This window comes from Haliaeetus albicilla, chromosome 7 (assembly GCF_947461875.1).
Source record: "Haliaeetus albicilla chromosome 7, bHalAlb1.1, whole genome shotgun sequence".
NCBI classification, from domain to species: Eukaryota; Metazoa; Chordata; class Aves; order Accipitriformes; family Accipitridae; genus Haliaeetus; species Haliaeetus albicilla.
The window spans coordinates 15,062,574-15,090,387 of NC_091489.1; the positions used below are offsets into that span (position 1 = coordinate 15,062,574).

At 39.4% G+C, this 27,814-nt stretch overlaps 1 protein-coding gene across 11 annotated transcripts in view; it reads right to left on the reverse strand.

Moving 5' to 3' along the window:
• The window catches only part of SYNE1 (spectrin repeat containing nuclear envelope protein 1), a 321,099-nt gene that overhangs the window by 264,301 nt on the left and 28,984 nt on the right, over positions 1-27,814 (reverse strand). For 7 of the 11 annotated variants that reach the window (XM_069787029.1, XM_069787031.1, XM_069787034.1 and 4 more), the window contains exon 1: positions 794-1,167. The exons of 2 other annotated variants lie outside the window; for them this stretch is intronic. In XM_069787029.1, coding sequence (XP_069643130.1) covers positions 794-872 — 79 coding nt within the window. In that variant the 5' untranslated portion in view covers positions 873-1,167. Of the gene's footprint in view, positions 1-793; positions 1,169-27,814 lie in introns of those variants that run through there. 2 more of the 11 variants (XM_069787039.1, XM_069787033.1) reach the window with 2 other exon arrangements.

Sequence of the window (27,814 nt, forward strand, 5' to 3'; positions counted from 1 at the left end):
TGTGACGTACAGTAAATGTCAGCTGTGCTCTGACAAGCAATTACATATACAGGTAGCCCAGTGAATTTCAATGGAAGTACTTGCACACCTGAATTGGGTTGTGCGTGAGTAGGTGTGGGGATGGAGATGGAGCACAGACAGAACCAGTCCAGCTCTGGCTTCATTCACACCTCTGTAACTTAAAATTCCCCAGCAACCCTGATACAACAACGGTATACCAAAAGAAAAGAATTGGGCCTTTAGAAGTCAAATTTCTGATCAAAGAAATGAGTGAAAATGATTCCCTAATTTGCAGTTCCAGTGCAACTTGGCTATTTAAGAAACAGCCTTCTAACAACAACTGGAAATCAGAGAACCAGCTCCCAGCTTTTAAACATTAACCTGCAGAAGATATACTCAGTTTCAGTCATATCAACAAGCAGCAGAAATAGCCTTTCAAAAAAATCTGTTTCAAGGGAATATATGTGAGCAATATATTCTTTATGAGCCCAACAGCAACTACTAATAATAAAGTTTCTGGGTTTTAGCATTTATTTTGTACAGGCTTAAAAGGAACAGATTTTACCACTGTAAAACCTATGTCTAAACATAAGTAGTGCATTGATTTTACAAATTCCATTACAAATATGGTTTTTACAAATTTCCCTGGAAGCAAATGTGTTATTTTCATTGAACCGATGTAATTTTTCTGCAGAGGTACTATTTATCTATACCCACAAGACGCATGTGTCATACAGTTTCTCACACTCCCCCCACTTGCAAGGACTGTCAGCTCCTTATTTGCACCACTTACCCTGCCGGTACTGAAAGAACCCTGGAAGTAGATTTAACGATGTAGCATTTCTGCCACCAGCACCTTTGTAGCGAGCCATAAGCACTGCTGCTGCTGCTGCTGCTGCTGCTGCTGCGGCTGCTACTCTTGCCTCGCGTAGTGTGCAGTGTTTCTTTAGAACACAGGCAGAAGTAATTTTTCAAGAGCAATCTGATTTTCTTCCTTCACTGGAAATGCAGGCCTCTTACACAAATCCCTCCACCTGCCCTTACCGGAGAATTCACATGAAGCCAAACCTTAAAAACATCTTTATATATTCTTGTAGAGACACAACAGCCAGACAAAGCCAGCTGTATTGGAACTAGCAGTTCTGCTGGTCTCACTGCCATCATCCTTCTCCACTGTTTTTCTGTGGAAAGATTTTATTATCCGAGCATCAGCCAATCCGCTAGCGGAAGCCTCTGATGTCAAGAGCCTGAATAATTCATCCAGAGACTGGGACAACCCAACTACACTGCCGATATCCTAAAGCAGCAAGATGTGTGGCTGCAAAAAGCGATGCAGTCTTCTCACCAGTGCTTTTGTAACAATATACTGCTCAGTAAGCATAAAAATGGCTGAATGGCATAGCCCTTCTCTCGGTTGTCATACATACAAAGGAAAGCAGCTTTTAAAAGCAACCACTTGTGCTCATCACTGCATACTCTATTTAGATATGAATGTCCTTCAGCTTTGCAACTGAAACAGTGAAGTGGAAGAAATAGCAAGCAATGAATCTGAACAGACACGTACGCCACTTAGCTTTTAATAATATATTTGAACTGTTTTACAAGAAGGATGAACCATATGTAAGGATGCACAGAATTTTTGGAGTGCACCTAGATCAGCCTGAAACATACTCAAATTTCTGATAATATGCAGTACTTTCTATTTCATTAAATCAGAGCACCAGAGCATTTGAACAGACTTTGTTTTGCTCTGGTAAAAAGAAGGCAGTTATGAAACACTATGTATGGAGATGCGCACGTTGCTCACCCACAGGGGCCAACAGAGTAGTACGCACTGTTGGAATGAGAACAAAAGGCCCACTTTTATTATGCCATTTCAGTAAATGTATTGTTATAGAGGCTGAATTCTAATTTCTGTTTTAGTAGAATACAATGTCTCTGACAAGATGATTCTGCATCTGAAAGAAACAGTGCAAGAAAGTTTTGTTTTATTTAACCAAATGTCTTCCTTTAATTGGCTAGAAACATCTACATATTTTTGCAAACCTTTTCTCTACTAAAGCACCACCATCAGACTGCATTTTTAGGTTGATTAGGAAAAAAAGACAAATGTAATTGGATATATTTACTTAAAAACATTTAGAACAAATTATTTTGAAAGATGAACAAAACCAACCATGAATCTTCAGACAGTTATGAATATGCTGATGAAATATTCATCATGAATACATATTATAATGACTAGTATCATGCATATCATGTATATACATCAAGAGACAGAGAGTAGTGGCATGCTTTCCAGCAGAGGTTTTCTAGAAACAGGCTTCCTAAGCAGCACAGTCCCTGCCTGCTGGCTGTGGCAGCAGCCCCTCCTCAGCTGCAGAGCTCCATGTGCCACAGGTGCGCGGTGTACAGCAGCAGATCCCACATCCAGCACCTCTTGCCTCAGGTGCGTGGGGACTGGATGGTGGGAAGGCGGCTGCAGCGCAGGGTTGCAAATACAGGGTTCTGCTGCAAGGTGACACGAGGAGTCGTCTCATCACTGAGTGAGAGACACGACAGAGCCAAGTTCACACGTCTAAGAAAAGCACCTTGATTGATTCTCAGTGACCTAATATTGTGGAGATCTGTTTTGTTTCTTACTTTATTGCAATTCAATTCCAGTTGCTCACAGCTCCTCATTTTTGGCCTCCTTGTTTTCTTTGGTTTTGATGGTTCTGTCCTAAAACCATCAAGGAGTTTGTTTTGTTTTGTTTTCCAGGTCTTTGGCACCTCTAGGAATACTGCTAAACCAACCTGGAAGGGCAGAAAAGTGTGCCAAACCAGCTGCAATGCTTCAAGATGTCACCTGAGAAGACAACACAGCACAGAAAGTGGCAAACAGCACCCTGCTAGGAAATTTTGTTCGGTCAGCAATATGGCATAAATTCTCTAAAGCTTTCAATAAGGTATCTTATATAGCAATTTCCATCTTCATTAAGGACATTCTTAACTTAAAGCAGCTGTAGAAAAGCTTGCAGAGTCAAAGTAATAATATGGAGACTCTAATTATGAAAAGGAGCAATATTTTAAGCTACATAGTTTAATCAACACCTCCGTAACAGATGGATTACCCCATTCAGGAGTACTGCACAGAGGCAATGCAGGCTCATTTCTTTTCCTTTAAGTTTCCAGTTCATGTTTTTTATGGGACAATGCCAGGACAGTTTTGCTTTTTAAACAAACAACAAATGAACAAAAAGTTTTGGTGGTAGCTCTAAAGCTAATATATTGTTTGTAAGTTGCTAAGTTTAATAGTAACACTATATGAAGAAACAAAGGTTGAGGAAGCTATGGGCAGTGGGAGCAAAGTAAGAAAAGGGAAAAATTGACTTCAGCCTGCAATGCAGTTGACAACAAGACTTAGCAGTGCTGATACAAAGAACGGGAACATATTTTTAAATGCCTCATGCATTTAGAACTTTCCAATTTTTTATATTTTGAGGAGAAATACAGGATTTGTCAAAGGGTGGCTTTTGGATATAGGCCTCTACTGAATGTATTTTATCAGAGACAATAAGACAGTCCCACTAACAGATCTGTTATCTAAATTTCCAAACTTTGAGATCTAGGTGGACACATGAGCCATAGCCTGCTCCAGCACTGAGCACCACTGCTCCCCATTAGTTTCTGCAGAAAGGAAATCCATGCACAAGGCCCAGAAGGCAACAAGTCATCCTCAGCCAAAACCCTACCAGGGAAAAGGATGGGGATCAGCTCTCTGGGGTTCGCACCAGCATACACCATTGTTCAAGCTAGAGGTAACCTTAGTACGGTGGTTTGGAGGCCAAAGGTTTTATGTAATTTGGAAGAGTGGAAGTAGACAAAAATCCCTGTGTACTGATGGAATAGTTACAGGAAACTGAAGTGTGGAAAAGCAGCCTCACAGCTGCAGAAACACCGCCTGCTATGCAGCATGTTGCTGGACAGCAATTGGCACGCTGCTGAGAACTTTCTGCTGTTACTGTCTGTCTGAAATGTATTTACAAAATATATATTTTGATTTTATGCATTTCTTATTTATTCCCTTCATTTCTAAGACAGAGGAGGTGTCTATCCAGCCACTAGTTAGAATGACATACAGAATGATTCAATTTATCATGCAAAGAAGCTTGCATTTTAAAAAATACATGAGTATAACGAAATACAAACCAAACAAATCAATGGCTCTTCTTTTGTTCTTAGTTAATTCATTTTTATACAAGCACATTCACCAGTCAGTCTCTCTGGAAGCACTTGATGTGGACTGTGCAAGCAGTTTAAATTTTTGAAACCTGGAAACCCAGTGCCAGAGAGCGTGTTTTAACTCGGGCTGTTGGCTCCAACTTAGGCTGTCACAGAATATGTTTATACTGTGGGAACTGGGGACTTCCAGTCCTTAAACATAAGGTCATGCCCTGTTGTGCCCATATTCACACATGCACATGTCAAATGTTTGTGCTGTATCCAGACACACATCATCCCCCACTTTCTGTGCTCTGGTTTCCACAGGAAGGAACAGAGCATGAACAGAGCACAGTGCACTGAAATAATCTTGATCCTTAGAAGTCAGGACATAGTCTGGACGTAACTGTACTGCCCATAGCTGCCCTTCACGTTGATCAGAAGGGCTTCCCTCAGCATTGGAGAAAATAATGAGAACAGTATGATTTCTGCAGTGGATTGGAAGATTTGCCCAAAATGTCATTTTTATGGCTTTGTGCATCTTTCCTGTGCCCAGTCTTTGCAGCATACTTGCTCCTATTTTGTAGTTTGAGTAACTAAAAAAAAAAACCGTGATTAAATTCTTCTGCTCCATATTTTGCCTGGATGGGCTGCATTTTGTTCTTCTCCACATGTAGAAGCAGAATGTCTTCAGAACTAATTAATGAATGTATTTTCATTTTACGTTTACTCATTTCTGCTTGTGCTGCTGTACTACTATTATTCTCATCATCTCCACTAACTTAATGTGATGTTGTCTTAACCACCATGTGGCTGTAAATGTATTACTTACTTTCATAGTATCTGCACTCAACTGAATACAGTCAGAAATGAAAAGAACACTATTAGAAAACTATTACGACCTCATTTAATTCATTTTTAAAAGCAATATTCTGAAGAAGATCTTAACTAAAGTCAGGATACTCAACATTTGAGATGATTATGTGCAATTCACACTTCTACAGGTGTCTGTTTATTTACCAGTCTGGTATGGGTGACAGTGAACTTAGTTTTCACATGCACATAGCTTTTTCTGGACCAATACACAAAGTGAAAACAGCTTGATACAACTGATCGGACACAACTTGGCATTTGTTCTTTTAATTACTTATTTTACTTAATTGTATACTTAAAGAGATGGTTTAGATGGTGAAAAATCAGCTGGAAATCTAGAAAATCCAGTGAAGATCATTAACAAGAATAACTATTATACATTAAACTCAAATTTCAATCCATCCACGCTAATAAATAGGCACACCAGTTTAAGGACAAATTTTTCATAAAGACTTAAAGATTTAAACATACCCTGATGAAGAATCATTCTCTTGCCTATAAACTCTGTATCTACTACAGTAGCATCTGCAATGACCATGACAAAAAATGATCTAAACAAATATTTGTGGTTTTTTCAGTTCACTGCAGTTCTGCAGCTGGCTTCATGTACCATTTACACATTCTGGAGCAATTCTTTCCATTGATGTGACAAGCTTGTGTATAATAACCTTTGTGTGTTGTTAGTCCACTCCCCTAGAGGTTTTTATAAAGTCAGATTGAACAAAACATGTCTTATTGAAAATAAATTAATTTTTAACGCAAGTCTTAAAGACAAGCAGTACTCACACCAAATAATTTAAAGAAGGTCTTTAAAAATGTTGAAATCTATCCAGATCAGTACCAGTATGTCTACAAGTATCTTTGTGAGTTAGGGCTTTAAGTAGGCATTCTACGGTCAAGAAGGATACTTAACATGCAGTTATACAAAAAACATGAGATCAGATTGAAGGTAGCATATGTCTGAAAATTGAAAGTGTAGGCTCCAATTCCATCTTTTACTCACTGTATGGCACATACATGACCTCCTAAAACAATGAAAAGGTTTGTTTTCCTGCAGCCAACCACGTCTGGTGGGCAAATCATTGTAACAGTTATCATTGATTTTAAGTAGATTTGCTAATATTACATGACATTAACAGGACAGTTGACGACATTAAGCACTACAACCTGGAAAGACTTTATGCAAGAATGTTTGAATTTGAATGTTTAATGTTTCTATTTAATAAGGCACAGAAACTTAAATGCACTGCACCAAATGCACTGCATGGAGCAAATTTCTACTACCAATGCTAAGATTACTATTTTTCTATGCCTACAGTGAGTTCAACAGCCTAAAAGCAGTGGAGAAAATTTGCCTCAGACATAGAAAAGCTCAGAAGCTACTGAAATAAATCAAAACTAGTGGAGACATACTAGGCATGCACTGTCCAAGAGATTAAATCAGGATGTAGCAGTGCAGCATCTGTAATTTAGACATAAATCTGTGCAGAAAACCTAAATACACATAATGATTCTGTCTTACAGAAAAGACATTCTACAACTATATCTCAGTTCTGTTTATATCTAAGGTCAGTGAAATGACAATGGCTTACTAAATGTTTAGAAAAACATAGAAAACTATTTATTCTATGGAAAGCCTGGGCAGTTTTACTCTTGAGATCATTTTACTATAGTTACACATATTGTAGACATGAAGCTCTATGAAAGTCTACCTAAGGGAAAGAATACAATTACTGTTTTTGAAAGCTTGGAGGCATGATAATTTTAAATACATTTAGAATTAAATTATGAATTCTTTACTCACATCTTCAGTTACTTTGAACTCAATAGGTTTAGTATTAGAAGTAAATAAAAGGGCTAAGTACTTAAAGGGTGGCTACGAGAGGCTCTCTTCACAAGGAGCCACATGGAGAAGAAAACGGGCAACGAGTACAAGTTGCACTGGAAGAGGTTTCATCCTGATATAAGAAATAAATTTTTTACAGTGAGAGAAATCATTCACTGGAACAACTTCCTCAAGGACATGGTAGAGTCCCCACCACTGGAGGTTTTCAAGAAGCAATTGAACAGAATGCTAGATAATCTCATCTAGGCTCCCTTTCCCACACAAGGTTAGACCAGATGATCGTTTGAGGTCCCTTCTAGCCTGACCTGTTCTTTGGCTCTATGAGTTTATGAAAAACTGTTCTGTAAGAAATGTGCTATGTTACTTAAAACAGTCATAAGAATTTCTCATTATATTTATGAAATTATACATGTGCCCAAATATCTTCCAACTCAGGTTCAAACCAGGACCTTACAAATTAATTACTCTTCCAAGTGTGAATTGTAATAAAACAAAATTACATATGAGCACATATAAGAACTCAGTTCTGGGGGAAATGATAACTCCTGTGTTTCATTGTTCCTAGAATTTAAAAAAGAAAAGGGGCGGGGGGGAGAGATCTAGCATATTCTGCTGAAACAAATTAATACTTAAAAAGTTCCAGAAACAGAATGATGGCTGGCATCTATGGAGGTACTGAAAAGATGTTAGGAGTGAAGAACTGGGTGCAAGATATATGTGCACCCATCTTTCCAACAGGGGTCTTGTACAAATATAACATGGCCTTAGATCATATGGTTATTCCTCTCAGAGCCACAACCATTTGCCTTTTCTGAATGCCAGCCTTCACAGAAGACTTGAATCTACTTTGGCACATTCAAGATGGTTTCATACCTTCATCTAATTTCCTTTGTTTTCCTAAGCGTCTCCAAACAGACAATCACTCACTTAAAAAATTATACCACTGTTATCTTCTTTATGAAGTAATACATGACAAATTCTGCCACTTTTACACTGAGCAGTACCTAACTCAGAGTTCTCCCACTATCTACCACTGAAACAACTCACAAAGCAAGTTACTGTGCAGGTAGAGAAGTCAAGAACAAGGCTACTTTGATGAAGAAGCTTCCTTAAATACTGATGCAAGTAGGATAAAAGGTTGGAGTTCCTCAAAGACTAAGTCTTTAATATTTTCAGCCATCATTTTGGTAGGAAAATCACAACAGTGCTTATGAAGTTTACCAATGACTCATATTTGGGAAACACTATTCCAATGGAATCAGAGTATCTTAAAAATAAAAGAAAGTAAACTGACTGAAGACTGGAAACAGATTACTAAACAGCTCAAAATGCAAGGCTACATACTCAGGGAGTAACATGAATTTCTGCTGTGAGGTGGAAACGCACTATATAGAAACCAAACTAGAGGAAGACACACTTTTTTAGTTCTGCTACAGGAGTGGTGTAAGCCACTAGTGTGACAAAAAGCAAATGGAATCTTACGATGCTATCAGGTAAGATATAATCAGCTGAAGCGGAGAATAAAAAATATTGTCCCAGACACAATAAGCACACATATGGAGTATAATACAGAGTTCTGGCAACCCATGTTCAAAAAATGTGAGCATCTGGAATAGATACTGAGATTAATAGGCTGAAGAGCCGATGTAAGAGAAAATTAAAACTGTGTAGATTGCTTACTCTCAGAAAGACTGTAACTGCACTCTGCAAATATTAGAGAAAGGAATGAGCACCAGAAAAGGAAAAACCTCTTCAAATTAAAAGCCATGCAAAAGCACCAGAGCAGAAGGCTGTGATGGGATAGGGATACATTTAAGCTGGAGTTAGAGGAACATTTTCACCCTTAAGAACAATGCTCTGAAGCGATCTCCCAGGACTCCAACACCATTTTATTGGTAGTAGCCTATAAAGGCAGATAATAGATGAATTAGAAGACTTTTCCACTCCTATATTCTAATGTGTCCTGTACACCTACCACAAAAATACAAACTTCCAAAGGAGGTGGAATTATCTATGCGAAAGTAGCACTGCAAGTATGGGAAAAGTACACATTATGTCACTCTTCACTCTGTGGCTGAATCTGTCCCCCTGTACTGGGTACCACATGGCACAGGTACACCTACACTTTTCTGATGTCAAAATGAGTCCTTTAAAGTAGGATTTTAGGCCCTTATCACACAGTGTCCCAGTTTACCCCAAAATCAATTGAACAGAAGAAAAGCAAAACCAAACCAAAACAAATTAAAAAAGCAGCATAATTATGGAAATGAAAAGTTAACTTTGTTACTATGGAGTAATAACAATATTCTGTGCTAAAATGATACTAATATTACAATGTAATGTGAAGCATACAGATCTTGCTGGTGAAAATTATATTTGAAAACCAGAAGCTGAAAAATCTACGCCCACCGCTGTTTAATATCATCTGCAGATTTTTATACTATTGACTGTAAGTTAATTACTGCTTGAGTCTATCTGTGGGAATCAAATACCACAGATAAAATTATTTTTCCTTACATACTTAAAGACACATTCTATAGATGTGAATTGGTAAAATTTAGTTGGCTTAAACTGAGCTACATCAACTACTGTCAGCAGTATTTTACTGCACTCACCCAGAGACAAAAAAATTATATTTCTGTACTTTAATATGGAATACAAATTGTGAAATCTTATGTATTTGTATAGGATTTGATATGAATAAACGATGAAAGACAAATAAACCACACTCAGAACTGTGAAGTGCTCAGTCCCTAGCTGACTACTTTTTCCTCTCAAATGTAGAAACTTAGGGTATCAATTTCATTATTAAGTACATCTTGGACAAAAGCAAGATTCCAGTTAACCTTGCAGAATCACAGAATCACAGAGGTTGGAAGGGACGTCTGGAGGTCATCTGGTCCAACTGCCCTTCTCACGCAGGGCCACCTACAGCCAGCTGCCCAGGACCATGTCCAGGTGGCTTTTGTATATCTCCAAGGATGGAGACCCCACAACCTCTCTGGGCAACTTGTCCCAGTGCTCAGTCACTCTCACAGTGAAAAAGCGTTTCCTGAAGTTCAGAGGGAACCTCCTGTGTTTCAGTTCGTGCCCATTGCCTCTGGTCCTGTCACTGGGCACCACTGAGAAGAGCCTGGCTCTGTCCTCTTTGCACCCTCCCTTCAGGTATTTATACACATTGATAAGACCCCCTGAGCCTCCTCTTCCCCAAGTTGAACAGCCCCAGCTCTCTCAGCCTCTCTTCATAGAAGACATGCCCCAGTCCCTTCATCAGCCTTGAGGTCCTTCGTTAGACTCTCTCCAGTATGTCCATGTCTCTCTTGTACCAGACAGCCCAGAACTGGACACAGTGCTCCAGGGGTGGCCTCACCAGCACTGAGTAGAGGGGAAGGATCACCTCCCTTGACCTGCTGGCAATGCTTTGTCTAATGCAGCTGAGGCTATCATCAGCTTTCTTTGCAGCAATGGCATGTTGTGGGCTTGTGTTGCTATTTAATATTCCAAAGCTTCATAAGCCTGATGAAATGGGGACTAAGTATCAGTTTCTTATGAGGGCTCTACATGTGATCTCATTATCAATTCCTTTATTTTAGCAGGATTTTTAGTATGCTGTTCATAAATTCATAGTATTCACCAATAACGCTAGTAAACATTTTTGTTTATAGTAACAAATCTAGTAATAATCCTAATACTAATAAAAAGACTAGAACAAAGCAACAGAACAGCTCAAATTCAGTAAGAAACAAACACAGACATGGTAATAAGGTTAAAATAACACCAACTTTTTGGCACCAAATAATATACCCTGCTATGTTGTACAATGAAAAAAAGCACACCACATAGACAGACACCAACAAACACCAGGCAGCAATTTGAGATGCTAACTATCCAAAAGTGAGGGATTTTCAAGGAAGTCAAATTAGGCAATATCCTGAATATGAACTAAGGTTTCCCTGCAGCAACAGTTACTTTTGTGATCCTCATTCTTTCAGTCTCTGTGCTCTCAGTGTTACATGAACATCTTGGAAAAAAGTGCACTGCTTTGACTACCTAGTCTGATAAAGTCCATTCACCATCAACGAGTTCTTTTCATGAAAGCTGCATAGGATCAACCATCTAGAACTTCAACCACTGTCATGCTCAAGTTAAACATCCAAATACCCCACTGAAGACATCTAATTACCTGAACATTCAGGAAGCCCTCAAAGTGATAAGAATTATTGCCTATTTTCAGTTCAGCCAGCCAAATGTAAAAGAGGCTGCTAAAACTTCAAGACAAACTGGTGAGCTACAAAGTGAAGTTCTATTAGGATTTGTTTCACTGAAAACTTGATTCCTACTGACAATTCTATTATGGTAACTAAGGACCGTCAAGGCCTGGAAGGCTGTATAATTGCTCAGCCATGGATAGATAAAGGCAACTAGTAAAGAAACTATCTGATAAAGAGCTACAAACAGTGAAGAAATATAAACAAGATTATGATTTACTGCAAGCAATGGTTTAACAAGCCAATAGAAATAAAATTATTTTTTGTCTATTCATCTACAAGCTATTTGTGATGCAAAGAGTCTTAATTTTAGATTGGCTGCTTCTTCATTTTTTTCTCAATGCATGAATGAATAAATAGGAACTTCAGAGTTATACATTTGGCAAGAAGCAGAGCTCCGGCTTTCTCTGCAAAAATCTATCCTAATTTGTCCAAATTACAAGCCTTTTCAAATTCTCACATACCCTTGAATTTTAGCACTTAGAATCTCCAACAGCCCACCTTCGTAACATTGACAAAGCACTAAGCAGACTGCACATATACTGTTCCCACAAACAGTGGCTGAACATGCTTCAGCTCAGGGAGCATGGGGCAAAAATCAATCTTTACTGCCCATAATTGCTTCAGCTCTAAGTAATCCCAGAAAGAAACTCTTCTGCATGCTCAGCATCTATCCCCACTTTCCCTGCCATCCCCATGATGGCAGCTAGATGTAGCTCTCTGTTTCAGACACAGAAGGGACAAAAGCTGGGTTAAAGGGAGGAATCTAAGGAGGAAAGAAGAAAAGTGTGAATTATCTAGAGAGCATGTAGCCAGAAGGTGGGAAAAAACTCTGACTGGCAGCTGGAAAAGTGAAAGAAACAGGCAGAATCTGCTCATGCTATAGAACATCTATCCTGGAACATATGATGCTATTATCATTGCCAAGACAACTCACAGAAGTTACATATGCCACATGTAATTGTGTCTTTACAAACTTTATTTTCTCCCCTTCTACACATGTGTTAAGATCAGCCTTTAATTGCACAACCACACAGGTTTTATCCAAATGCTGCCTACCATTTTTGGTGCATAAATGGAAAATGGTCAATAAATAAGTTGGGGTTTTTTGTATTGTTTACAATTTTGCCCTCCCCATCAGCCCTAATGATTAAGCATGTGACTTTGCAGTTCTTGTACTATTTCTGTAACATTGCTTCTCTATGATACGAAAATCCTATGAAAAATAATAGGGGTGGGGTGAGGTGGGGATGAGGGTGTGTAATTAAGTTCATTAGAAAACACACCAAAAAAAAATCCCTAAAGCCCAACTCTTTTGAAGAGAAAAATGTAAAAGAAGACTGGTTAAGAATGTTCATGAAAACAATTTCGTCAGCTGAAAACAAATCTTAGGAATGATGGACTTGGTCATACATCAAAATCAGAGTCTGTTCTCTGAATATCATTCCACCCCAAAATCCTAGGATGTAAGCTGATAATCAACAACTATGTATCTTCACTTACGAGTTTCATTCATTCGTGTACTATACCAGTTTATTCAATGGAACTGCATTGATCTGAATGGAATGACTCTGGCATAAAACTGGACATTGTTCAAATTAAAATGTACCTGTCTAGGCATTGATTAGTATTTTTAAATGTGATGTGGAATGCCTCTGTAAAACACCACAGCAAGCAATTTGAAATAAAAAGTATATCAAAACAGTATTGTCACTACTGTGTTTGCCTTAAACAGTCCTTTGTGTAGTAGCAAATCACAGACACCACCGTGCAGGTAACAGAATATTTGAGGCAACTACATCACTTAAAAGGACACAAAGGAAACCTCGGCCATCATGTTAGAATGATGAAGTCACTAGTCTTATTGTAGGGCAGCAGCAGTAGTGCCAATGCCCTGGGAGAGGGAAAGCAGCCTCCCGCCCACCTCTGCCCTTGCCAGCTCAGCAGAAATCGAGCTTAAGGAGTTCAGGGGGAGAGTCGCACAGCAAAGTGTGGGGTTTCTGGGGAATGCTGCCATGAAGGGAAAGGCAGCGGTGGCCTGCAAGCAAATAATTCTCCTCATCCTTAACAGCCAGGGGCAAGCAAGACTTTACTTAAAGCATTTATGATACATGGGGACTGCCCTTTAGATAGAAGTGAGATGCTAAGTTTGTGTTGTGACAATTATTTTTTTAAACGGTTAGTAGGCTACTATCTCTTATATCTGTTCCTTTTTTTCTTTTTTTGTAGCAATATATGATTTTCTTAACCATTTACTTAAACATAACAATGATCTTGGTCATCACTCATGCCTTAATCCTGCACCATGCTAACTAATGAGAATTTTGCCAGTGAATGAAACAAGCATTTGTCATTGAGATTATACATCAGATTGGCAACCATTTCTCATGTGAAGTACAAATGTACACTTCTTTCATATTATTGTTTTATAGCATATGCATTTGTAAAGAGAAAATATTCCCGTCACACAAAAAGTTTTGCTATTACTGGGCCCTGCTGAATAAAATCTTGCACTTACCACCTGCTAGCATCAATTTTTCCTAGAAATAATATTTTTGCAAGAAGTCTGAAAATCAGAAGATATACTGGGTTCATCAAGTCCACAACTGGTCACAGGAAGAAAATCTTACTGTTCTCCTGTGGGAACCCAATTCTAATTAAGCTGACTGCATCTTGATGTTGACAGATGCATTCTTCTGTATAAAAATAAGCAGAAAAAGGTATTTCCTCATAGGGCATTTCACATGTATTAGATAGCCAAAAAGATATTAAAATGGTATGAAAAAGAAGAGATGATAAGCGTATTCAGAGCAGGTTGTTCAATAAACAAAACAGAACAAAAAACCCAACAACCATCACAACAAAAAGAAATGTCTCACAAAATGCATAAAGACAGTGACAACTCAAATTTCCCCAGGAACTATGATATGACTAAACGCTGTTCACATTTAATATATTCCTTGTCAAACCCAGTAGTTCTTATTGATATTTTTAATCAGAAAAATTCTTCAAGGTTTCATCACAGCTTTTATATAAGTGAATGACTGCAGACTATCTACAGGGGCATCTGAAACACAATGAAGGAAAACTCCACTCCACTGAAGCAACAGATTGTCTTGCTAATGATAGTAATAGTGCCAGAACTTAATCCAGAGGTTTATTAAAAAATCTAAAACTAAGGCACTAGCACACAGATAGCAACGTGCAACCTGAATACTTTACCCCACATGGGGGACCTTACGCATACGGAATCCATGTCTTGCATCACTTGCCCTGTAAGGAGAAGCTAAGGGACGGGGTCTGGTTCAGCCGGGGACAGACATGGCTTCAGGAGGACCTAGCTGCAGCCCTCTAGCACCTATGGGGAGGCCAGTAAGAAGATGGAGCTGGGTTCTTCAGCAGCATGGTGAGAGGACGAGAGACAATGGGCAGAAGCTGAAACAAGAGATGTTGTTTCAGGAAAGGAAATGCTTTCTCACTCAGAGGACTGTCAGGCAGTGGATCAGGCCACCCAGAAAGGCTGTGCAGTCTCTGTCCATGGAGATAAAGCCCTGAGCAACCTGGTCTGAGCTCACAGCTGACCCAGCTGTAAGCTGGAAATTGAACTACAGACCTCCTTCCAGCCTGAATTTTCCTATCATCCTATGGCACATATCCTCCAGACAAAGAGATAATGAAAATCACACTCTGCAAATAACTAACAGGAGCAAAACCAAGGGAAGTTCATTCAGTAAACCAGACAGCTGCACAGTAACTGGAAAAACAATTATAGAAACGCTGCTTTAAGGAGGCTTGTTCATCCCATACTGGCATACATGTGCATGACAGAAAGCAGTTATGAGATTGTTCACTCGTCCATACAGAAAAGGAGAGTAGTCACAACTACACACGTTTAGAAAGTTTTCATTGAAAGTGCCATTTTGTTGAATCTCAGAAGTTTGAAATTCCTCAGGTCCATCTAATTTTCACCTAACGTAAGGTTCCAAAATAATCCTAATTAATACTCCCCACTGCCAGAAAAACCAGTTCTCAATCGCCAGCCCTGGAAGAGATAAACCTGACAGGTATATTTCAGAGCCCTTGATGTTTCACTGCTAGTAGTTAAAGAAGTGACATCAGTCTCAAGGAGCACCTGTAAGGTGCATGCATTTTGATTTGCCACGAATTGCGAGAAAAAAAAAATCTTTGTCTTGGTCCAGTTCATACTTAAGCAGAAAAATACAATAAGAATATATTTGCGAAGGGAAAAAAACACAACATCTTTCCTTCAGCTCATTCACACCTTACACGAGATGAGCTTCAGGAGAAGCTCTGCAAGCTATAAACACATGTGTATGTGCATTTTATAAGGCACTCTGTGGAACTATCTGCAACTAAATGAGGTAAACAATAAAGCCTACAAAACCATCAACATAACAACTTATCGAAATGTTTCCTATTTTGTTGAACAGTTACACTGAACATTATATTGCTCTGGCTGTATTTATTCCAGCTTTTGGTCTGCCCTGATGCAACTCCCCTGCAGAGCGCGAAGGCAGAGTAATATGGAATTTACTGCACTTTTCTTTACAGAAAGAAAACCCTTAACAGACCTTCCAGACTCTAAATCCATTTTATTCTGCTGGAGCAGTACGAGAGTAGGTTCCCTTAAACCAACGATCTGATCCAAAGATGAAGTCAAATCAATGCTGGCGTAGTTTGTTATTTTTTTCAAACATCTTTATACTCCCGCTGTGCAAGTATATGCTGATTGCTATCGATGGCAATGACCAGGCAGCTAATTACAGGTTCAGAAGACATTAACAATCGGTATAATAACACCCATACATGTTCTAGTGGGCATAACATACTGTTTGTATCCATAAGCACAGAGACAGTAACCTCATGAACTAAGAGAGAATATGGTAGGTAGAATATCCACATGCTGCAGGATTTCCATGTATCTGTGGGACCAGGAAAGAATGGAGTGCATGAATGTTCATCGTGGAGGCAAAATTTCTTCCCCATTTCCTGTAAGCCCTCTAAATGTGAGCTGAATTACAAACTCAAACTCTGACTTCCACCTAAATTGCTGCCTTTCACAGGAAAAGTGTTACAGAAACTCATTGGATATAATCTGGTGGACCTGGTGGTCCTCCAACACACCAGACACAAGCACATATCCCAACTCATAAGGGGATGACAACTTGGCTGCATTAACTCCCTACTATCCCAAGCTTGGGTTCATTAGGAAAGAGCAAGGCTCAGAAAAGACAGGACACCACCCAGCTGACTTCTTAGAATCATAGAATCATTTAGGTTGGAAAAGACCTTTAAGATCATCGAGGCCAACCATCAACCCAACACCACCATGCCCACTAAACCATGTCCTGAAGTGCCACATCTACATGTTTTTTGAACACCTCCAGGGATGGTGACTCCACCACTTCCCTGGGCAGCCTGTTCCAATGCCTGACAATCCTTTCAAGTAAAGAAATTTTTTTCTATATCTAGTCTAAACCTTCCCTGGTGCAACTTGAGGCCATATGCTCTCATTCTATCACTAGTTACTTGATAGAAGAGACCAGCACCCACCTCACTACAACCCCCCTTCAGGTAGCTGTAGAGAGCGATAAGGTCTCCCCTCAATCTCCTCTTTACTAGACTAAACAGCCCCAGTTCCCTCAGCCGCTCCTCATAAGACTTGTGCTCCAGGCCCCTCACCAACTTGGTTGCCCTTCTCTGGACACGCTCCAGCACCTCAATGTCTTTCCTGCAGTGAGGGGCCCAAAACTGAACACAGGACTCGAGGTGCGGCCTCACCGGTGCTGAGTACAGGGGAACAATCACCTCCCTGCTCCTGCTGGCCACACTATTTCTAACACAAGCCAGGATGCCGTTGGCCTTCTTGGCTGCCTGGGCACACTGCTGGCTCATACTCAGCCGGCTGTCAACCAGCACCCCCAGGTCTTTCTCTGCCGGGCAGCTTTCCAGCCACTCTTCCCCAAGCCTGCAGCGCTGCATGGGGTTGCTGTGACCCAAGTGCAGGACCCGGCGCTTGGCCTTGTTGAACCTCATACAACTGGCCTCGGCCCATCGATCCAGCCTGTCCAGATCCCCTGTAGAGTCTTCCTACCCTCGAGCAGATCGACCCTGCCGCCCAACTTGGTGTCGTCTGGATGATCAAGACTCCAGGAGTCTGGGACACACACTTTCAACTTAGTTACAAACATTACTGCAAACTCCATGTCTCTTGTCCTCCTTACAAGCTTCACTTTGTGCTCAGTAGAGTCAACAGAAAGTCTTTATTACTGTGTAATAACATACTTCATCACACTCGCTTAACATGAAAAATACTGTTACTGAATCACAAAAGCGGCAATGTGTTGTGAAAAGCATATATCTTCTAAGAAATAGCCAGAAATGTTCGACAAAGTCAGAATAAAAATGCTGATAAATCCACTGATACTAACTTCTATATGTACTTTACAACAGACTTCATCACTTACATCATTTACTTTTAAATGAGAGGATAAAATTGTGGCTTGCAGTTAGCATCAGGGTAAAAACACCTGAGCAAAACTTTATTAAAGCAATTCTTGAGAAAGCAATATCTTCTTTTGTTGTTGTTGTTGTTTTTCACTGTATCCGAGATGTTTCTTCCTTTTGTTTTCTTTTTACTTACCATAGTATGGAGAAAAAAAAAGGAATTTTAAAAAAGTTGTAAATCTAACCTATATATTGTCCTTGTTTTGTACAGCTATTTTTTTATTCATTACATTTAGCATATATTCTCTTCCTCTTCTGTGTCATTCTTTCATGATATACCTGAGGCCACCTTCTAGAAAGCCTAAAAGTTCTTGGCCTGATTGCAATTTCACCCTGAGCCATTCCACTCACATCATGTCGTGCTTTAACCCCAGCCAGCAACTAAGCACCACACAGCTACTCACTCGCCCCCCCCATACCCAGCGGGATGGGGGAGAAAATCAGGAAAAGAAGTAAAACTCCTGGGTTGAGATAAGAATGGATTAATATAACAGAAAAGAAGAAACTAATAATGATAATAACACTAATAAAATGACAGCAATAGTAATAAAAGGATTGGAATATACAAATGATGCACAGTGCAATTGCGGATTGACACCCCGTTAGTCCCCGAGCAGCGGTCCTCCCACCCCCACTCCCCCAGTTCCTATACTAGATGGGGCGTCCCATGGTACGGAACACCCTGTTGGCCAGTTTGGGTCAGGTGCCCTGGCTGTGTCCTGTGCCAACTTCTTGTGCCCCTCCAGCTTTCTCGCTGGCTGGGCATGAGAAGCTGAAAAATCCTTGACTTTAGACTAAACATTACTTAGCAACAACTGAAAGCATCAGTGTTATCAACATTCTTCACATACTGAACTCAAAACATAGCACCCTACCAGCTACTAGGAAGACAGTTAACTCTATCCCAGCTGAAACCAGGACACATCATTAGCATTGCACAAGAGTAAATTAGAGAACAATGAAAAGCACACAAGATTTAAACTTTACCTTTTTTAATAAGTCTTTTTCCTTTTGATACTCCCTAGGATTCTTCTATTGTATTCTCAAAATAGCAAAATAAAATTATCATGAGAACCCACACAGACACGAAGTATCTGAATTTCATAATCAGTAAGCAAAATCCCTGAGGCCTTTCAGAACTCGTAAGAGCACTTGTCAGTTTTGTCTAAAGATAACAGAATACTGAAAGGCACAACATGAGGATTGTGCTGTAGATCAGAATATCACGATCATGATGATGAACTAACTCAGTGAAAGGGAACTGCAGTTCACCAAAAACTACCACCCCCAAACGTTTGCTTATTTTTAGTTTTAAATTAACTTTCAAAAACACGCCAAGATGTGGGTTATCAGGCAAAGTATCTAACAGTTAAGATAGATTATAGTAAAGCTGCCTCCCGAATCTGAGCATGGACCCTGTAAGAATTCGGAGCAGCAACTGCGGCTTCCAAAGAGTCACATCCCTTCTGTTCCCACAGCAGTAGCCACTACCCCGGCTCCACAGGGGAAGCAGCAGCTCTAGCTTGGGCTTTCAGGGCTCTGGCACAGGCAAAGTAGGCAGCACAGCGGTGACCTTGTTCCTGTCCAGCAACGTGCTGCCTTTACTTTACGTATGCCAAGTGCGCTCCTGTTAAATGTATGACTTTCTCAAGAGGTGTTAAAGAAGCACCGTGCACACTGCTGGTGCAGAAGGATGCAATGGCAACAGGAAGGATAGTACAAGAGCTGAATTTCCTTTCCTGTTTAGAAATATAGCTGCATGGCCATATGCTGTAACTGAGATGCAACTGGGGTGCTGGCTCATGAACACAAGTGAACCTGATTTACAACACCAATAGGTATTTCCTACCGGGCTGCAGCAACTGATAAAATTCATACTTGCGACACAGGAACAACATTCGCCTCTTGCTATCCTTATAGAATGGGACAGATAGCTGGCATTTCTCTGTTAATATTTATTCAAACCAAAGAAAACGGAATTTGTTCAGACTTGTTTCAGGAAAAAAAGCAAGGTTTGTGCTGCCCTAAGAAGTCAGCTGCTCATTCTGCTTTGTGCATGTCCACTGGAGAAGAAGAGGCCTCAGGCCATTTTGAACTAATAAATAAATTTCTAAATATCTACATGATGTCAGAATAATAAAATATTTGCTTATGGTAATTCATATTATGTGGTATTATCAGCAGTTCCTAATTCCTAATTTCAGTGTAAAGTTTTGATTTCTTCTATTACTTTTGCCAAGACAAGCTATTATTATAATATTTAGGTATTACTGACCAGCATGAAATTATATCCCAGAAAAAAAATCCCATTAACGAAGAAATGTATTACTGGGTGAATTTCTCCCACCTCTACACTTCTAGGAGAACCCAGCCCTTTGCTACTTGCTTTTTACTTCTTGGTGTGGTTTCTAGCTGGTGAAACTGACCCTTCACTCATGAAGGGAAGCCAAACTCCAGATGAAGCACACGGCTCAAGTAATTAATTTTGAGTGACCTCTAGTCAATCCTCCTAGAAGCGATGAATTTGTAGCAGCACCCTGAGCAGGGGGCCCAGGGAGCACAGCGTGGAGAGAGCAGCCAACACCGAGGATGGTGTGAGCGGCTGGACTTGGCAGCAGAGCTTGCAAAGGAGCCGGGGGCATCAGGGGAATGTGCGAGCTGGCCCCCACAGGGATCAAACACTGGCAGCCTCCTCAAGGGAGGTCTGGCTGTGAAACAACTGCAAGACCTAAATTCCTTCCCACCGGTTCAGTGCTGTGTTTCACACTATGCTTATACAAACTCTTCTTGTATCAATTTGTTTACGATTTTCTCATGATGACAATGTTTGCATTCAAAGACTGCACCTCTTAATTTTGAATTATTCCTCTAGTCTGGCAAAGCAATATTCCTCGCCTGTGACACAGTAGAAAAATTAAATGCTGTCTGGTCAACAAACAAGCCCAAACATGTCTGCCACGGCATACAGAGCTGAAATACTTCACTCCGCTGCTTAATGGGATGTAACGTTCACAGCATTACAACAAACTGTTTAACGTGTTTTCAGCTCAATCTGCTTTTACATCCTTGGCATAGATGTTTGACTACTGATATTATTTCATACCAGGAAACTAGAAAAACAGAGACGGAAATGATTACGTGCTACAACCTAGTATCTTGATCTATGCCTCAAAAACTGATAGCTGCATACCACAGTATTTTCTAATTGTTTTGGCAAAGGAGTTATACTTCCTGAAAGACATCGAAGATTTAAAGTCCTTGATCCAAGTCCAAGAAGCATTTATTAACTTCAGCAGGTAGAACCTTGTGTCCTAATCTGGAGAGAACTTAATAGTGGAATGCTGTGAAAAATTCAGTTTCCCATTGCTACTCTAGACTAGTCCAAACTTACTGATAAACTTTACACTGACAAGAAGAGTACTAAAGAATGATTCTGAAGGCAAACATCTGCAGATATCCTGAAGACCCCCTTTCATTAGGGTTAAGAGAAAGGATTAGGCCCTTCAGGCTCTCAGCAGATGAAGGACAACTCTGCTACCTCCACAGTGTAAAATAAAACTACTGCACCAATACTTTCGTAGGTAACCACTATCAAAGTATTAACACGATTAGTACAAAAACAATTAATGTAATTATTCAAGAACTTTGAGTAAAAGCATCACCTGAGTGACCCATTGCAGAAAACACCTTATTCCCAAAGTCCATGGTTATCATACCAGCCCCATTTACACATCATGAGGCTAGATGAATATAACCACAAGCAGCCCCGAGCCAAAAGCGTGATTGAACAGTTCTGTCCAAGAATCAGCTCAAATGACAGCTTCCACAGAAAGGCTCACATTTAAGTTGCAAACTGAATGAGGGAAGTTTCTTAAATTCTCCCCTGCAGGGTCCACACCAGAGCCAGTTACATTCTCAGGATTAACTGAGATATCAGGATATGATAAGGACCGACTCCTCAAAATGGTGGGGTTTTTTGTTGTTTGGTTTTGTTTGTTTTTTGGGTTTTTTTAATGATACTGAGATCTTTATCTTCTGGAGCCATACACCCCAGGCATCTAATTTTTAAGCCTTCCTCTTCAGCCATGAAGACCAGAAGATGATTTAATGTTTTATTTTAGTATTTTACTAATAACTGAATCCAAGAAGCATCAAGTATTATGAGAGCTGTCCACTCTTAATCAAAGGCTGAAAATGGTCTTTTAAGAACATGTTGATGATAGAGAACCTCAGACATTCCAGAGTCAAAAAAAAAACCCGACACAAATATTAAGATGCTAAAGTGAACATCCCCCAAAGAGGGTCTAGTCCTTGCTCCAACTATAATTCTGTCTTTCACTACAATTTGTCTTTCAGTGCTTTGAAACTGAAAAAAAAACACATTAAAATAAAACCATTATAGCTCACAACCAAAACCACTCACCTCTAACACAATGTCATTTCTAACACCTGCACAGTTCAGGATTCTTCACTGGTTAAATAGAAGTTTACAGCACTCACTGCCTGTCTAAAATACACACTGCCAACATCTTCTTATTGGGAATTTCCCATACATTTCAAGCTGAACCATCACAAATTAAAGGCAAATTGTGAAAAACATCTGAAACTGTAGGGGAAAAAAAAAGACTACACCTCAGTCCACTCAAGTCACTGTTTTGATTCTCAGTGCCTATATCTTGTTAAATATTTCACATATCTATCTTCCCCCTGCTCCTGAAAATTTAAATTGGGCAAAGAAATTAAGGTGCATGAATTACTACTGTATGGAAGATCTTTAAAATGGTAATATGAGCAAAGAGCAGAGCACTGATTCCTCCAAGTAGTATTTACGTTACTTTAACCGAAATAGGTGAAAATAAACGTTGTGCTACTGTACCCCTTATCCTCAAGTTATTTCAATATAACTGAACTACCTGGGCAATTCTGAGGGCATAAAGTGAATTATTCATAAAAAATCTTCACGCAACTGCTCTCAAGACTTTTCTCATTGTCACCTATATATCTTCCCAGACAGAGTACACCAGAGAGTAAGAATAAGCCTTCTGCACAATATAATGTTCTTCAAGAGCTAACTCCTCTCAAACTCTATCATTTGTCTTTATATTCCTGCTATGTCCTTACAGATTCTGTTATCCATGCAATGGGAAACATTTGAGGTCCATAATCTGGTTCCATGTCACTCTAATTCTGGTTTTAAACAAGTGATCTCCCTTTGATTTAGGAAACGTAAGGAATCAAGCCACAGAGAAATAACCAAATTTGGGATTTTTGGACTATATCCACAGCTCAGAAAAAGAGGAATCTACCAAAAACACATACCATAGATTTAGGTTTTCTAAAGCTAGACAATTAAGTGTAAATGCAAGTGTGTTTTGACTACTTTACATATTAAAAAAAAAAAAAAAATACAGGAACGTCTATGGATTTACACACTTGTATGAAGGGCGCTTGCCAATTTTTACTTGGACATGTTTAACAAAGATGCTGAGGCCATGGGACTCATGCTTCAGGGAATATAAACCCTTTCAGAATCATTAAGTTAGGTTTTCTACACCAGCAGATGTGCAAGGAAGTGCTTTGCATGGAATGCAAAATCAGAAGCTGCCAATCAGATAAAATCACATTACTATTCCCTCTTCCCAGACGTGGCACCATAGGGATGGGGATATGGATAGGGGCAGGGTAGGGACAGGGAGAGAAGCGTGGCTGAGGAGTTCAGGGAAGAAGGGTTTAACTCTGTAACTTCTCCTGAGTGCTTTGCTGAGACCTTCCCGGAGCGTCGGCCCAGCCAGGCATCATTACTGACTGATTTGGGCTGCAAGATAATCCTGTATGCAAAAGCCCCAGTCATTTCTAGGACACCAACTTACTGTATTATGCTCTTCAGTGGCCTTAATACAGTATGTTTAGCTCAGTAGAGTGCCTATATAAAACTCCCATTTCTAATTCTGATCAAGCATATTTAGATTTTTAGGATGCATATTAGCATTATGCCCTAGCAATACAAACATTTGGTAGGTGCCATATGGACACAGACAAAACACACAGTGCCTGCTCAAAGGGGCTGCCTCGATCTTTAACACATGAGTAGCCCCTCTGATAGCATTAGCTGCATGTGCATAATGATACAGACCAGCTCCTCAGCGCTCTACTCAAGTGAAATAGAGCAATGCTGACTTACCCTGACTGAGGTCATTTCCATCCTTCTCTAAGTCTTTGCATTAGGTAAAAATATAATGTAATCCAACATTGGAAAAACAGGCACAAAATGAGGAGGGTAGAAAGCAAACACAAAAATGGATTTACAGTTGACTACCAGGAGTTGCACAAATTACAGTTTGGGGTTTTTTTTAAATTTGTGTTTTAAATAACACTAAAGCCTAGATAATAAATATATAACATAGTATTTAAAAAAACCAAAACACAACAACTGTTTTTGTCTGTATCATTGCAAATACTGCCTTCAAAGTAAATTTTAACAAGAGGTTTTGCTAACCTTTGAAAACATTCAGCATTCTTCCCAGACTTGGGCAAGGGAAAAGTTACTATGTTTAGGTTTATGTCATTTTTAAAAATCTAATTCAAAACTTCTGGATATCTGTTATCTCCCTGGGTCAGAAAATAGTAGACCTTCACAACTTAAAAATATGTTAAAATAATTCTGAACAGCTAAACTGGGAAATATGAACAACTGAATGTGAAAAATTATCTGTCTTGTGCTAGGTCTCAGCCAAATTGGACAACATCTACAGATTTTGGGCGTGTACTTTTACAAAAACCAGAAAAAGAATAAACAAACAGATAGACACTTGCTGTGGCAATTAAAACTACTTAAGCTTTCACACAAATATGGAATGCAAAATGGTGGGTTTTAGTAGTTTCCAGTCTAAAAACAAGCAGAGTCCTAACATGCTGTCACATCCTACCAAGGTCAAAACCAGTCTGCTTTCCTGATGAATCAATATAATACTGCATGAAGACAATCTGAGAGGCAGAGGATATTAGAACTTCAGTATTTTAATGCTAGTGCAGAGTGCATGATGGGATATTTTGCAGGTACCTTCATTTTTTATTATTAGAGAAGCACAGGAATCTCAGTGATGTCAAACAGGGCTGAAGGTGCACTTAATTTCTGAAAATGAGGCCACTTGTATTTAGGTACAGAAATATGGACATAGCTCTAGGGATCCAAGTTAAAAATGTAGCCTTTAAAAAATAAACAGTGAGATATATTACAAGTCAAAAGTATTACAGCTAGGCTAAGTAACCTTGAAATTATCCCCCATTTTAAAAATATGATTAACAGAGCTGCACGTGTCCTTACAAAATAAACTGTTTGATTACAGTTCATCTTCATCCCCCACAGCAAATAACATTTTAGACAAGAATAATAAAACATGACAGTGTCTCTGCAAGTGCTCCTGGGTAACGTCCTTCAGCTTACATGCTCATGCATGTATACATGAATGCACAACCTAAATATATGTGTTCACATGCACACTTTAATTTGGGAAAGATATAACTATTTTAGTGACCATTTCAGTGTTAACAATACTTCATAGACAGAATTCCAGTATGGGGGGGGGGGGGAGCCACCTTAAATCTCCATTTGAAAATGTAGTTTTCTGCACAAAGAATAAATAGGGAAACAGATAAATGCATAACGGTTCTTCATCAGCCTTTGTCAGGCTCTGCCTTAGCAGTCAGGTTCTACCAATAAATGGGAACCAAAAGCCAGGATAAGCCTTATAAGCCACTGCCTGGGCTGTGAGCCTGAATAGAGGGTTTCCCCAAACATCAGCTGAGTCATCCCACCAGCTGTTCCAAGATGTTCAATTTGCCACTTGGCTGAAATGGCACTCCTTTTCCTTGTTGCTTGCTCTGGCCAACCTAGATCTGGTCCCTGTGCCCACTTACCCCACCTGAAGTTTCTCCAGCTTGACCCACATTTTCTTTAGGGCCCTGCTCTGTTGTATGCACTCCCTTTCCGATCCCCAGTGCAGCTTCTGAATCTCAGAAATTTGCCAGCATGTCCTCAGTGGCAGGGTATCTCCATATGTCCTTAATTCCTGACCACATTTCTGGGGTCCCACTTTTGAATAATTCCCATTAGAATCAAGTGCATACATCTTAACTGTATTTCTTGGCTATCTACTCTGTGACTGCTTTTTCATATAGTAGTGATTTCTTCACCAATCTTATTAGAAGGCCTCCCTGAGAAAGACTTTCAATTACGATTATCATTATTATGATACAATTATATTTGTATATGGCTTGCTTGGTGGGGCTTGTGTCACCACACCTGCATGTGTTATAAATATCTTTCATCTATAACTTAATGTAGACTTAGATGAACTAAGATTTTCAGCTGAAACATCCTCTTTTGTCCTGATACAAAAAATTCTTTGTGTTTTCTTCTTGACTAATACAATTACTTCTTTGCATTGGTTTCTGGATGCTGAGGTAGAAAAAGGTACCTCCAACAATGCTGAAGAAGTATATGAGAAAAATATAAACTTAATTATTGCTTTGTTTGAAAGAATATTTCCCTTCAAAATCTACTGACAAGAATTTAAAATTTGTAAATGATAATTTACAAATGAAAACTTGATTTGATAGTTTTAATTAAAGATTTGGATTAATTAATAACAGTTTGCTTCCTAGAGGAAATAACCCAGATTTCAAATTCCTCTGAAAAAAATCACACTCTGTGTTGACAGCATTATAAAGAAAATCTGGAGAAACTTAAATGACTCGGTAACGAGTCCAAAAAACCCAGAATATTAGAAAAGTGTTACCAAGGACCAGTGCTATACAAGTAGCAATGCATAGATTTGGGACCATAAATTACTGACATTACCTTTTCCATATGTTTTTTATTAAAGAGTTTGTTCATATTTACAATTTTAAAAGTGTAAACATGCAGAAACACTACCATTTATAGATAATTCACAGTAAAGAATACTGCTTATCAGAGTAAGAATCTAACCTTTTATTATGGTCTTACTGCTTAAAATAAACCCTCTTTGGATATTATGTAGGATCAGACTTAATAGATTCTGAGCTTAAATAACTATTAAGTAACCAGCTGTGACTTGATCTGGATGGTAGGACTCTCCTGTAGGATGCCCCACCTCCAGCTCTTGCAACAGCTGCCAAACCACCCACCCATCCCATCCTTCAGAAACTTTTTAAAGACCTCAGAAGAGCAGCTCCTAAATTCTCATATGGGCCAGGACTAGTAGTTGTGAAAGATCTATAGGACAGCCTCAAAAGTTTTCCCTAAGAGAGGCCCCTACCAGAAGGAGATCCATACACATGGACATGTGGCCAAGAGGGTCAGTGAAAGCCTTGTCAGATGCCAGGCATTATTTTCTACTAATGTACACCTTATTTAAAAAAAAAAAAAAGAAGAAGAAAAAAAAAACCAGAAAAAAAGAAACAGTGATATTTATATTTTCACCTTTTTGGATAAACAATGTGCTAGATTTTGCTGGATAAACAGTGTGCATGGGTCTTCTCACCAGCTGGATGATAAGAACATGCACTCTGCAGATCAAGGTAATGGAAGCATCCTGAAGACTAAGCCAGTCTTTCTATTTCAGGGCAGATCAGTAGCGCACCACGGCTGGCTGATTTGGCAAGGCCATGCAGGTCAAGCGGTCACCCTTATAAATAACTGCTGATTGAGCAGACACTGCTTCAAGCAGCCTGAGGAACTATGGCAATGAAACTACTGCAATAAAATAAGCTATGATACACTGAAGCACAAAAGAGGTACAGAGGTGAAAAAGGTAACTATAATTCAAAATTGTGGAGGAAGCGTACATTCTGCACTTTCAGCATTTCCAAAGCTTTCAAGGTGGAAAAAGAAAAGTTCTCACTTTGAAGGAAGTTCTACAGCGTTCTAGTTGCGGTAAAATGAAGACAGCATATTAGCCCCTCATGGCTACAACTAAGCTTCTCAGAAGAGACATTTAACTGCAGTCAGTTGGCTATAGCATAGAAATTATTTTTTTTTCTTTGTTTTGCAGTACCACTCTTTTCTTCACACCATCTTAAAATACCAAAGACATTCTTTCTTCCCCTAAAGCCA